General features: G+C 45.5%; 1 protein-coding gene across 1 annotated transcript in view; it reads left to right on the forward strand.

Annotated features, from left to right (window-relative positions):
* Window positions 1-12,166, forward strand: part of klhl29 (kelch like family member 29) — a 190,886-nt gene that overhangs the window by 120,896 nt on the left and 57,824 nt on the right. Inside the window, exons 6-9 of the mRNA XM_079180461.1 lie at window positions 656-794; window positions 8,033-8,229; window positions 10,359-10,471; window positions 10,980-11,126. Of these exons, the coding sequence (XP_079036587.1) occupies window positions 656-794; window positions 8,033-8,229; window positions 10,359-10,471; window positions 10,980-11,126 (596 nt within the window). The remainder of the gene's footprint in view (window positions 1-655; window positions 795-8,032; window positions 8,230-10,358; window positions 10,472-10,979; window positions 11,127-12,166) is intronic.

Raw genomic sequence — 12,166 nt, forward strand, 5'->3', positions numbered from 1 at the left:
AGGTGGGTGTTGGGATTTGGGGATGAGCAGTTGTTTTCTCATTGAGCGACATTTGAAGGTCAACTCTTCGCCGAGTAGGGCACTTGTGAGAAGCCAAAGAATTTTATTTCAACATGAATAATGCATTGACAGTGTTCTCTGTTTTCAGCCCACATGTCTTTTAGACGCTTTTTAATCTCATTCAGCTTCCCTTCATTGAAGTTCTAGCGCTGCGGTGTGCTTTTACAGGAGTCAAATACAGCTTAATAAGTGTCTTTCTCACAAAAAAAGCCTAGTTTATTAAATCTCATTCCAAGTTCTATGTTTTCCACTAGCATGCTTTGGATATTGCATATTCCGATGCACAGTATAGAAAATAAGATGTAATTGTGTCCTTTCTTTACATGCACCCTTCTCTGCTACATATTTAATACACACATCTCATTATGCCTTTGCTGAAATGTTTAATCCAGTCTGTACATGTCACTTCTTCTCTATCATATAATGAACGTTGTTTCTTAAGACCAGCAATATTGTGTTCTCCAAATCTGTACCTTTTTCAACATTTTTTGGTCCTGTTTCTCGATGCCATGCTATTGTTGCTCATGTATGTGTGGAAGAGAGGACGTACTAAACCCAAATGTGGCGTTGTCTGTTTCTTTTTCTTGTTCTACAGAGATGTTGAAGGAGTTGAACCAACAGCGCAGAGCGAAAGAGTTTACAGACCTGAAAATTATTGTTGAAGGCAAAGAGTTTGAAGTCCACCAAAATGTTCTAGCTTCCTGCAGCTTGTATTTCAAGGACCTGGTGAAAAGGTTTGCCTTCGCTTTTCCCTCCCCACCAGCTGTTGATCCAATCTGTTCTTTTCATAGGGCGCATTTGTGTCGCTTTTTCTTTTTTTTTCGTTTTTTCTTTCCCTTCCCCTCTCTCTCTTGCAGGTGTGTGAAGACTTTGGTTCCTAACACAGGGCCAGCAGCCATTCCTTCCTCTTCCCGCTCAAATGAATGTATCTGAAACTGGAGAGGAAAAAGGTCAACCCTCGTCATTACCTTTCCTCCCCATGTAGGGCAATTTAACCACATTTCCATTTTAATGAGCAGTGAAAATGTTCCATGACTGGGGATGTTTTAAAACTCACCAAAGGGCCAAAACAAAAGAATCACACATTCTACACTTTGGGTGGTAATTTGCCAAAGCCGCTCTGTCTTCTGTAGGCAGAGGGATTTTTGTCTCCCAAGCTACCATATTTTTTCTGTTGCTAATTCTTGAGTTTATGCTGCAAAAACAGCCTTTTCATATGCTAATAACGCTTGGTTAGAGTAATAAAAAAAGACATTTCAGAGTCATAAACAAAGGACAAAACAGCTTACTGAACCAACACTTTCACAGGTTAACACCACCTTTCACTAATGTATTCATTTGATGTGGATCTAAGTATTCCCCTAGTATTCTGCCCTTCATACTCCATATTTTTTTGTCTTTACGGGATGTTTCCGTGGGTGCCTGTCTGCCTACTAGCGTGCGCGTGTGTGTGTGTGTGTGTGTGTCAGCTACAGACCTTTTTAGTGTGTGCGCACACGCGTGTGTATGACTCAGTCAAGACTGATAGCGCACGTATGTCTCTTTTCATCTGCCTTGTTTTACCGGGGAGAGAATACCATGATTCCCTAATGTCCTCATCCTTACTTCAAATCCTTGCAGGTGTTTTCGGCCTGATTGAGAGTCCCCTGGACCCAAAGTTGTTTTGCCGCCTTGGTGTTGTTTGTGTGTGTGTGTGTGTGTGTGTGTGTGTGGGGTGTGTGTGTGTGTTTGTTCTCGCTTTCATGGCTTGGGATGAAGTGGCGAGCACGAAGAGCAAAGACTAACGGGAAGACACGCACGGCGGTCGCTGTGCAATGCCTCAGGGAAGTTTACCACTTTGCCCCACAGCCACGCCGCCTCCACCGCGAGCTCATCAGAGAGCTGAGAGCTGCTTATCAGCCGCCGCGGCCTCCTCGCTCACCACAGATACACTTGTTCCCCCCCTGAATGGGAGGTGGAGTGAGGCAGACCAGAGAGAGAACAGAGGTAGAGAAGCCACAGAGCCTCGTCTGTACGAGGGCCCACTCATCTCCACGACGGCTACACTCGTAGACACCCCATGAATTAAACTTGAGTTTTCCTTTAACCTTGACAATAGCAGAGAAGCTTCCTGAGAGACTAAAGTGACTTTGCAAAAGAACTGAAGCCCCCATGCTGGACGAACTGTCTATCAGATTGTTTCGTCTGTCTCCTCTTATGCGGGACAAAGCCGGATCATTTATGCGTACAGACGAGGGGCCCCTGAAAAGACACCGGGGCTCCCGGAGGAGCGGGCTGAATTCCATCAAGCTCATCCTCATGCCCGCTGCTGCCTCCATTGTCTGACGGTTCTTGTTCAATTTGACAGTTTAATAGAGCGAATTCTCATTAATTGGTTAATTAATTGTAAAACTACTTTGATTTATTGTCATAACACGGTCGTTTTTTCCAGGAGATTACGTCTAAAATATAAATCTTCTCAATTGACTTCACGCTTAGAATTTCTAATGAATTTGTCGGAACTAATTTTGAATTTGGAAGACGTCTTTGGTTTTGATGGAATGCAGTCGGGGCCGTCAGCGTTTATGCTAACGGGACGCCGTCAACAAGAACCGCTTCTGATTCTACGAGGCATGTGGCACCTTGACTTTATGGAAATGAGAGGACAGCAGTGAAAAGTTGACAAGAGAAGGGACATAAATGAATGAAAAGTGAGACCAAGGGACACTGAGCGGAGGGAGAGGAGGAGGAGACCATTTTGCTCGTAGCTGCGAGGCGTCTGCAGCCGGTCAGAGAGGAGCAAAGAGAGCCGACGGCCCGTCTGTCATTGAGATACGGCCTCCCGTGCGCAGCTCGGGTCACTTTTTCAGCGCTGCTGGAATTATGCTGAGGCTTCACGTGGCTCGCTACTGTCCACATCTTTATGAGGTCAAATGAGAGAGAGAGAGAGCCTTGATCTCGTTATATGCTCTGTACCCCTCCCTCCCTCCCATCTCATTCAGGAGGCATTCAGACCCCCTGTCAGCTCGCTATAAACAACCACGCTGTGCGTGTGCGTGTGTAGAATTTACTTGAAAAACGTGAAAATGTGTGTGTGTGTGCAGATGTACTTGTAGTGTGCACGTGTTCCACTGTATGTATGCTCTAGTGTGTGCGTGTGCGTGCGCGTAGGATGCGAGGACATAGTTCTGGTGTGTTATCCAGGCGGGCTGCCGTTAGTCAGAGAGAAAGCAGAGATGTGATACTCTGGAGGGTGAGGGAGGGCACGTTGCACTTAGTTTCCCCATGTCTGCCCACACACACACACACACACACACACACACACACACACACACACACACACACACACACACACACACACACACACACACCCACCAGGCAAGTGGCTCGTTTAAGAAATAAAAAGCTTAACTGACAAAGAGCCGGAATTTAGCGGAATAGATTCGGAAAGTAATTATACAAATTTGCTTAAAAATATTCAGAAAATGTTCTTTTGGGGAGTTTCTCCTCAGTCTCCACATTGGACGTGAGTTTCCGGAGACTTTTTCAAAATGGTGTTTTCAAACAAAATCCTCCCTCTTTCCAGTGTGCTCCTCCACTGCACCCCCCCCCCCCCCCCCCCCCCCCCCCACCCACCTCAAGTATTCAGGCCTCCCGTACAGTACGTGAGCATTTAACCTGCCATCTTTTCCCATGACACCTGAAGGATGTAATGCCGCCCCAGAATGTACGCACACGTCTGCCCCTCGCCCCCCACCCAAAAACCTATTACCCTACCCTTTTTAAAGGGCCGATGCACAGAGCAGGGAGACAGATCATCTCTGGTAATTCCATTTTACCCCTCAGGATTTTCCAATAAGTGTGCTCTGCAGGCATTTAATTTATGGCCACTGCATCTCCTGCACCACGGTAATGTAAAAAGCTCCAGATTCTTTCAGCAGTCGGGACACACGCTTCCATGCCATTTGTTTCCCTCCCCCCCCCCCCCCCCCGTCGACCCATGAGTTCTCTATGCTTGTGAGTCTGAGAGTGTTATGACTGTGAGATGGGTAGAGAGCTGTGTTAAAGCCCATTACAGTGGCTGTGTGAACACTGCAGCTGAGCCCTGAGTGCACTGATCAGCCCTTCTGCTGCTCCATTCAGCCCGAGGGGTAGAAAGGACACTGTAATACTCCCCTCAAATTTCAATTAGCGACATTGTTCTGACTAGCTTTATTTAAAGGGCCAGTTCACCCACATTTCTCTCACCTATTGTACCGCTAGTGATATCTATCTATCCTTATGGTTTGGGGTTTTATATTTTGTCCACATGTTGAGATACTTGTAGTCTGTGTGAGTACAAAAATGACAACCGCAGTGGTTCTTTTCAGTAACAATGGGCCTCATGCAAGAACTTCCAAGATCGTACTTTTTTCTGTGAGGTTTACTGTGTTAAGTCTGAATCACAAAACTCGCTTAACTGCAAAAAAACTTGCTAAGTTCGCTAAGTCCCGCCCTTGAACACAGTACGTCCCCGACCAGCGTCCGACAACTAACCGTGCTCTGCTTAATAGATTCTCATGCAATCCTTTCAGATTTTCATTTTCAGGCTGGTTTTGTGGAGCTAGTCGTGGTTAAACGTTGTGTGATAGTGAATCCCTGTGGAATCATTAGCAAGCATTAGCGCTTCTATGCTGTGTTAGTTACTGAAGCTATATACTGAATGTACACTCAGGCTTTAGCTCCTATCTCTATCGCTCTCTGTTTTATTCATTGATTTGTTTTTGTTTTTACTTACCTGTTTTTGCTGCTGACTCAGTTTGACTTCCTGGATATTTCCTTTCAAGCACATATTGTAGGCTCTTCTGTCTGCTTCTCTCTGAAATCGCTTTTTTGTTTTTCCCAAAAAAGAAGATAATATTTCTTCAGGGAGTGCAGTTAGCGACAGTGTGGGCTCCATGGTAGCAGCAGAGGGCGGGGCTTAGCGAAGGGTCACTTGCTGTATGAGTGCGCATTTGTAAAATTTGATTATGAGCACTTGAATTTAATTTAGAACTTTAGAACAAATCTGTTCATATGATTGGTTCTTGCATGAGGCCCAATGTCAGGATCATTTTCATAGGGACTATTTCTTTGACAGAAAGTAGTTTAACTGAAAACAAGGACATTATATCTGGTAAATAGTTGTTGCTGTGTATTTCTTTTTTCTTTGAGCCCCACAAATATTATTCCATTGACTTCCATTGTATATGGGTGGAGGCAGAGATGGATTTCTCATAACCTTTCCTGGGCTAATTTAAACATTTTCGACACAGCTAGATACCACTGAAGGTGCGTGAGACCCCTCTTCATTGTGAAGCTGCAACACTTCCAATGAGACACAAAAGCGTGAAGCTGGTTGTGTTTCTCAAAATAACGTTTTTTTTTAAATCAAAAGTTCTGTCACTCCCACGACCACTTACAGTTTTCTTCTCTCATGCGGACGGCCCCCTGTAGTCACACTGGATGGACGTTTTTGGCTTTTAAACTCTCCACCTGTCACTCTGTCCTTTTTGTCCTTCAGAGGGCTCGTTCCAACCAGATAGCCTTTAAGTCTACCGTAACATACCTGCTGTTATATTAACCATGGCCTCAATGCAAACAAGCAAACACAAGCAAAACAGGAATCCCAACACTGATAAAGCTACCACATTATCTTTGTTTATTTTTATAATTTATTCCTGATTTATGGTGTGACAGAGGATGTAAATGGATGCCATTTTTAGCCCAGACAGTGTAGGCTTTGCATTTGAATAAGCATCTATCTTGACATATCTTGGTAGTGTAAGTACTTCCACAGAATAGATGGTCTTGTAAGACCAAGCTAAATGTATTCCGTGTAAAATTAGGTTTTTTTTAGGTTGAAGGATGTATTAGAAAGAGTGTGTGTGTGCGTGTGTGTGTGTGTGTGTGTGTGTGTGTGCTCGAGCAGCTCCCCTCCTTCCTCTCTGCCTCTGCTCACCACCGTTTTGACAGTCTCTGCTGATTTTAAGACTTCCTCCTGAATAAGTGGTGCATTTTTCATAAACAAATTTCTTTGCCTGAGTGTGCCCATCTTTTTTTTTCTCCTCGCCCTATCTCTCCTCCTCTGTCTCTCCTGTCCTCCCTGCCTCCCGCTTTCACTATTTAAATTCAAGTCTGCAATCAGACGCGGCATAAATATCCACCTCGTTTTAGAAGCTCCGGAAAAGTCATTTCCATAACATAAGTGCTCAGACAAAAACAAACTGCCACTCGAGCTGGTTCCCATTGCACTAATTGAGCAGGTTGATGAGCATGCTCTTCTTTTATTTTTAGCCCCCCCCCCCTCTTTTCTTCCCAACCTCCCTCCATCACTTTAACCCTGAACGACACTCCCCCTTCCCTTCTTTCTGTCTTACTACCTGCCCCCCCACTGCAGGGCTTTGTGCGGAAAAAGGGCAATAACACTATGTGGCTTTTTGCTTTGCAGGAGGAAAAAGAGTAACTGCCTTGGTTTTTCCAGCCAATGTCCATCCAGAGACAAATGCCATTGTCTTTTTATTTTATTTTTGGATGTCCTTCTCCCCCCTCTCACCTCCTGAGTACGCTTTAAATGACGACTAATGTCTCAGTTCATACACTACAGGCTACTGATGATTATTGCAGCGGGGACAAAGGCTCTGTTTAGGTGTTGATGGTGGATTTTTTTCGGGGGTGGGCGGGGATATCTCTTATTTAAAAGACCAAGGCACAGTCATGGAACAACCCGACCCCTCCCTCAGAAGGATGGCTGCTGGCTCCCTGTGGAAGGACCGTCTCGCCCTGCCTCCCTTCCTTTTGCTTCCTCCTCATCGTCCCCCCCCCCCACCACGACAACCTCTCATCTTCACTCTAACCATTTCGTCTACCTGTCTCATCCTGTTTGTTTTGCTGTCTGTGTCTCACTAAATGCTGACTGTTTGTCGTGACTTTTTCAGTCCAACAACACTGACTCCCAACAGAAAAAGAAAAAGACACACACACACACACACACACACACACTGAGAAACAGACAGAGCGTTATCACTGAGCTACCATGAGTGACGGGAGCAAAGAGCCTCCATCCATCTTAATGTGGGCCACTTTTCATATTGTTGATGCCCATAGCCGCAGGAAGAGAGACGTAGTAGTGGGGGCATGCGTTCTGCAGGGCTTTGATTCCATTTATTTTGCCCTTGAGTGGATTATTGTTTCACATGGGACATTAAACATGGGAGGCGAGGTTGTTATTTAACGCTCTCATACCTCTCCGGGGGGGATCCTGCATGTGAACTAATCTCTGCCATTTGATCCTGGTGAAGTCACAACGTGGCCCGGCTCTGAAAGCAGCACTCCAATCCTCGCACATCTCAGGCTCTGCATTACCAAAAGGGATATCATATTCTATACGCGGCCGTGACGTACTGTAGGCTCACGAGCAGCGAGGGCTCTCCGGGGGCACCGTGTTATAACCAGCAACACTTTACATTCTGTCTTACCTCCGTGTATCAGCTGTGCTGTCACTTTCTTTCTCTCCGTTTTTCCGTCTGATCAGCTCATATGTACCCTGCCATGTATGCATGTCCACTCTCTAAAAAACTATGCATACATGAAAAACACATGTGATAAGCATGCCTGTTGAGAAACAAAGCAATAACTTTTGTTTTGCCTAATCTTTGTTCAGAGAGGACGTTTTTGTTTCAGATGCAGCGATATAGTTGTAGAACTGCTAGCCCCATAGAAAAGTAAAAACCATCCAAAGTTCTGTTTCTGTCCCTTTTCCACTCCACGTTATGTTATTGTGTAATGATTCTCTTATTTTCTCCTCACTCTCGTACTGGCCCAGGTGTGTTTTGGGTGTTGTGTGTGTAGCATACGCGTATCTGTGTCCCTATCCTCTTTTTTTAGTTTTTTAGTTTTTTTTTTCCACCCCTCCGCTTAATTTCCTCTCAGAGTATCCCTAACTCGCCTCTCTCTGCCGTGATTGGTCGATCAGGTCATCGGGGGAGACGAGGAGCAGCGAGACGCTGGAGCTGAAGATGAGCAACATCAGCGCCGACGTGCTGGAGCTGCTGCTCGAGTTCGTCTACACGGGATCGCTGGTCATCGACTCTGCCAACGCCAAGACGCTGCTGGAGGCCGCCAACAAGTTCCAGTTCAACACCTTCTGTAAAGTCTGTGTCTCCTTCCTAGGTAGGAATAGCTCAGAGAACGGGAGGAGGGTTGTGTGTGTGTGTGTGTGTGTGTGTGTGTGTGTGTGCGTGCATGCTTATTACATCAGATCCGACCTTTCCTGCTACTTGCAGCATCTACCTTTTTTGTGTATTTTCATTCGTTGTCATGCTTCATCACTATGCGCAACACTGCCTTGTGCAGAATCTAAATCTCCTCCCCGACTCTGGCACATCACACTCCTCTTTGTCATGTTTCCAACACGAGCAGCCGTGTGAGAATTCTGCCTGCTAACGCTCTCAGCTGGGCACGGTGCCTCTGATCTCGTCCCAGTGGGCAAGACCAAGCACGGGGGCAGATTTATAAAAAGGTCAGGGAACAATTGTCACTTACTATAAATGTCAAATCCTCTGGCCTGAACCGTGAGAGGATATCGGGGAAAAAAAACAGATTGATACTTAGACTAAGGTATGAAACGTGGAGCAGTGGAGGGGAGGTGCTGCCGGGAGCCCCGAAGGGGTCACATGAAACGCAAATGGCATGTTCCAGATTTTAGCAGGTAACCAACCAAAAAGCTGCAAATGTCAGGCTTTGCATTCCATTTAATAAATAGTTTTGAGTATCGGTAACACAAGGGAAGTGCATGTTAGCAAAAAGGTCAGCGGGGGGAAAAGGAGTGAAAGGAAAGTAAAAGAGAACCAGCAGCCCACGCTATTGATTTGTTTTTCTCCATTTGGGAAAAAGAGGAGGAGGAGGGGGGAACAGGGAAGCCATTTGTAGACTTCATTGCCAGCCAGACGTCAATCCATTCTTCCTCGACAAGATTCATGGCATTTCAGCACATTAAGAAGGGGAGAAAATACAGGCGCAAGCGTGTGTCCTTGAGCAAGAGAGAAATTGATACTGTGTCAGATATTATTGAAGTCTGTAACGAATACACTGAGGAGAAACCGCATCTCCACGACCTACTTATAACACTCTGACTTTTATTCACAGAACTTCAGATTCAACCAAATAAAAAAAAACAAAAGTCACTCTTTGTTTGCCTGCTGCTCTGCGGAGAAATCTCTGCTCTTTAGTTCTCCGACGATTTTAAAAGGGAATTCGCAACATGCTCCAAATTTCAAACTGTTATTAATACATTGGCCATGACGGGAGGGGCTTTCAAATTGGCTCAACTCAAGCTGATTTTGCGGGGCCATTTTGCACAAATTGTCAAGGTTTACTTAATGTCATGAGCATGTGAGCATACCAGTGAAATAGCACCTCATCTGCTCAAATCACAAATCAGAGTCCTTTTCAAACAGCCTTTTATTTCGGCCCCTAACCCCCACTTTGACGCAGCGTGAAGCCCCCTTTTATTTGGTCTTTGGTTTGGCGTTTGTTTAATTGTGAGTTAGCAGATGTTAGGCCACCTTTTGTTGGCTGATATTTGTTTAGGAAATGACTCTGAGACTCTGTATTCAGTGATAAGGCCCGGCATTGCTTCCCTCTGATGGCTATTGTTTAATCAGGCCTCTCTCTCCGTTGCCACTGACCCAGATGATCCGCACGTTTGCCCGCCCGTGTTGTGCGCCACACTGCCAACACTCTTCCCCCCTCTCGTGATAAATGGCGGTGTGTGTTAGAAAACTAGAATTACAGATACGCCACTTAAAATGCTGCAGCCTCACAGGAGATCACAGGCGGTAGCGTAAGCCTTCTCCCCGCTGGCCCGGCTGTGAGGGCAGGTTTCATATATTGCCGGCCCGTCTGTGTAGTAGACCCTGAGATCTGACAGGACTTCTTTTAGAGTGGTCCAGCTAATCCCAAACCCCGCTCTCTGCCATCCAACACCTCTTGCCCGGGCTGTGAGCGATCGATTTCCCTCGCTGTTTGTCCCCGGAGCTGTTTTGAGTTATTGCACTTGTTCTCCCTCGGTCTCAGGCAGATATACACTCTTGATAGGCTGTGAGTCTGCGCTACCGGCTTTTTTCTGTTTCTGCTTTCCACGTCTGATCTTTTTATGGATGTCTGAATGATGTTTTTTTTTTTTTTTTTTTCTTTCTCTGTCTTAATCAAGCTGCCTGTGTCTTTGTTTGTTTCTTGTTTATGTTTCTCTGTCGGCCTCTTCGCCTCCGCATCTCTCCGACCTTGTTTATCGACTCCAGAGAAACAGTTGACTGCGGCTAACTGTCTGGGAGTGCTGGCCATGGCTGAAGCCATGACTTGCACCGAACTCCACAACATGGCCAAAGCTTTTGCACTGCAGAACTTCCCCGAGGTGGGTAGCGATTTAACATCTTTTCCCGTTAGTCCATTCATCGATTCCTGTAGAAGTTACACGCTAGCTCAGACCGAATAAAGGCTTTCAGCAAACGGCAATAAAATCAAATAAAAAACCCTGACCGTGATTAAGTTAATACCTCTAGCTATCAATAAATTAATAGCGTTTTTTCCACAGAGGATATAAGATAATTATGCTTTTATACTGTTCAATAACTTGCAGCTTAAGAAGTGGGGGAACCACACAGAATCACATAGGATAGAAAATGTCTCTGCTGTGCTTGAGGGTTTGAAAATATGATGCTTCGCTGCCCTCACCTTCATCTCTGACGCCACAGCAGTATTTTTCATTCGCCATCCAAGAACAAAATGCACAAATAGTGTGTAGCTAACCTTCAACTGCGACGCTGCATTACAGCTATTCACCAAGAACCCTTTATGAGATCGTGAAAGGACGTGAATGTTACAATGTGCTATTTTAACTAGTTTATTTCATAACTCTTCAGGTGGCAGGACAGGAGGAGATTATGAGTGTGTCCAAGGAGGATCTGGTGACCTACCTGTCCAACGACAGCCTCAACACCAAAGCTGAGGAGCTGGTCTACGAGACGGTCATCAAATGGATCAAACAGGACCCCAACTCCAGAGTGCAGGTAATAAAATAAAGAAAAGAGAGAGCTGATGAGTGTGTGTCCGCTCTGACACCACAGTGTACTTAACCTAAATGAGCACACATTGCATGTGTGCCATGAGACAAAGAAGCGAGATAAAAGCCGAGGGTACAGATACCGTGCGTCCGCGGAGCCGCATTAGCGCGCTCGTTCCGTCGACCATCCCCGTCTGCTCGGAGAGGCACGCGGCGTGAGAAACCGGCCGAGTGACTCCTCGTTCTCCCTCGGTAGCGTTCATCAACTGTGTGCTTCAGATGCAGCCTAACGCAGCAGTTGTTCCTAATCCCAGGAGTGCTTCGCCCTCAGAATGTGCTCTATTCTTAGTTACACTTCATTTGTTTGTGAGACATTGTACTGCGTGGAAAGAAACAACAACAACAACAAAAACCACAGACAGTCGCGATTTCCCATTTTCCGTACGCCGAACAGGTGCGTGATTTATTCCTGGAGGCTGTTTAATCAAAGCTTTTGACCCTGTGGTACGGCGTTAATAAAGGTCGGAGCCTCAGCCCACATTCCCGGAAAAGGTAAATGGCCTGCACTGCAGACGGATATCCATCCAGCGGGTAAAAACCTCGTCATGGGATCTTTATGGATTCAGTCAAAAAACCATGAATTTAAAGCGGATGATTTTTAAGTATTTTATAGCTGTTTAAAAAGTGAGGGTGAGATTATTATCAGATAAATTACACCGGTCCATCACTGGAGGAGTCATTCATTCGGAGTAATGTCTTCTCATCCACCAGCAGGAGGGGGAACTGCCTTATATCAGCCGGATCACTCGGTTAACACCTCTCCAATCAATGTTACTTTATTGGCTTCCACTTTTATGAGGCACATACGTCAATATTAGATTTTTCTTTTTACCTTTGGGATTAAGCATTTAGCATTCATCTTCTGATATATAGCAGTCTGAGATTATGGGGATATCCATCAGGTCTATCCGGTGTTTTGCAGCTCAGGGTTGTAGATTAATGTGTGCAACACTAAGCATAAGGACAAGCCATTGAAAGCAGATGGCG

Source organism: Pholis gunnellus (genome assembly GCF_910591455.1).
Source record: "Pholis gunnellus genome assembly, chromosome: 19".
In the NCBI taxonomy this organism is placed as follows: Eukaryota; Metazoa; Chordata; class Actinopteri; order Perciformes; family Pholidae; genus Pholis; species Pholis gunnellus.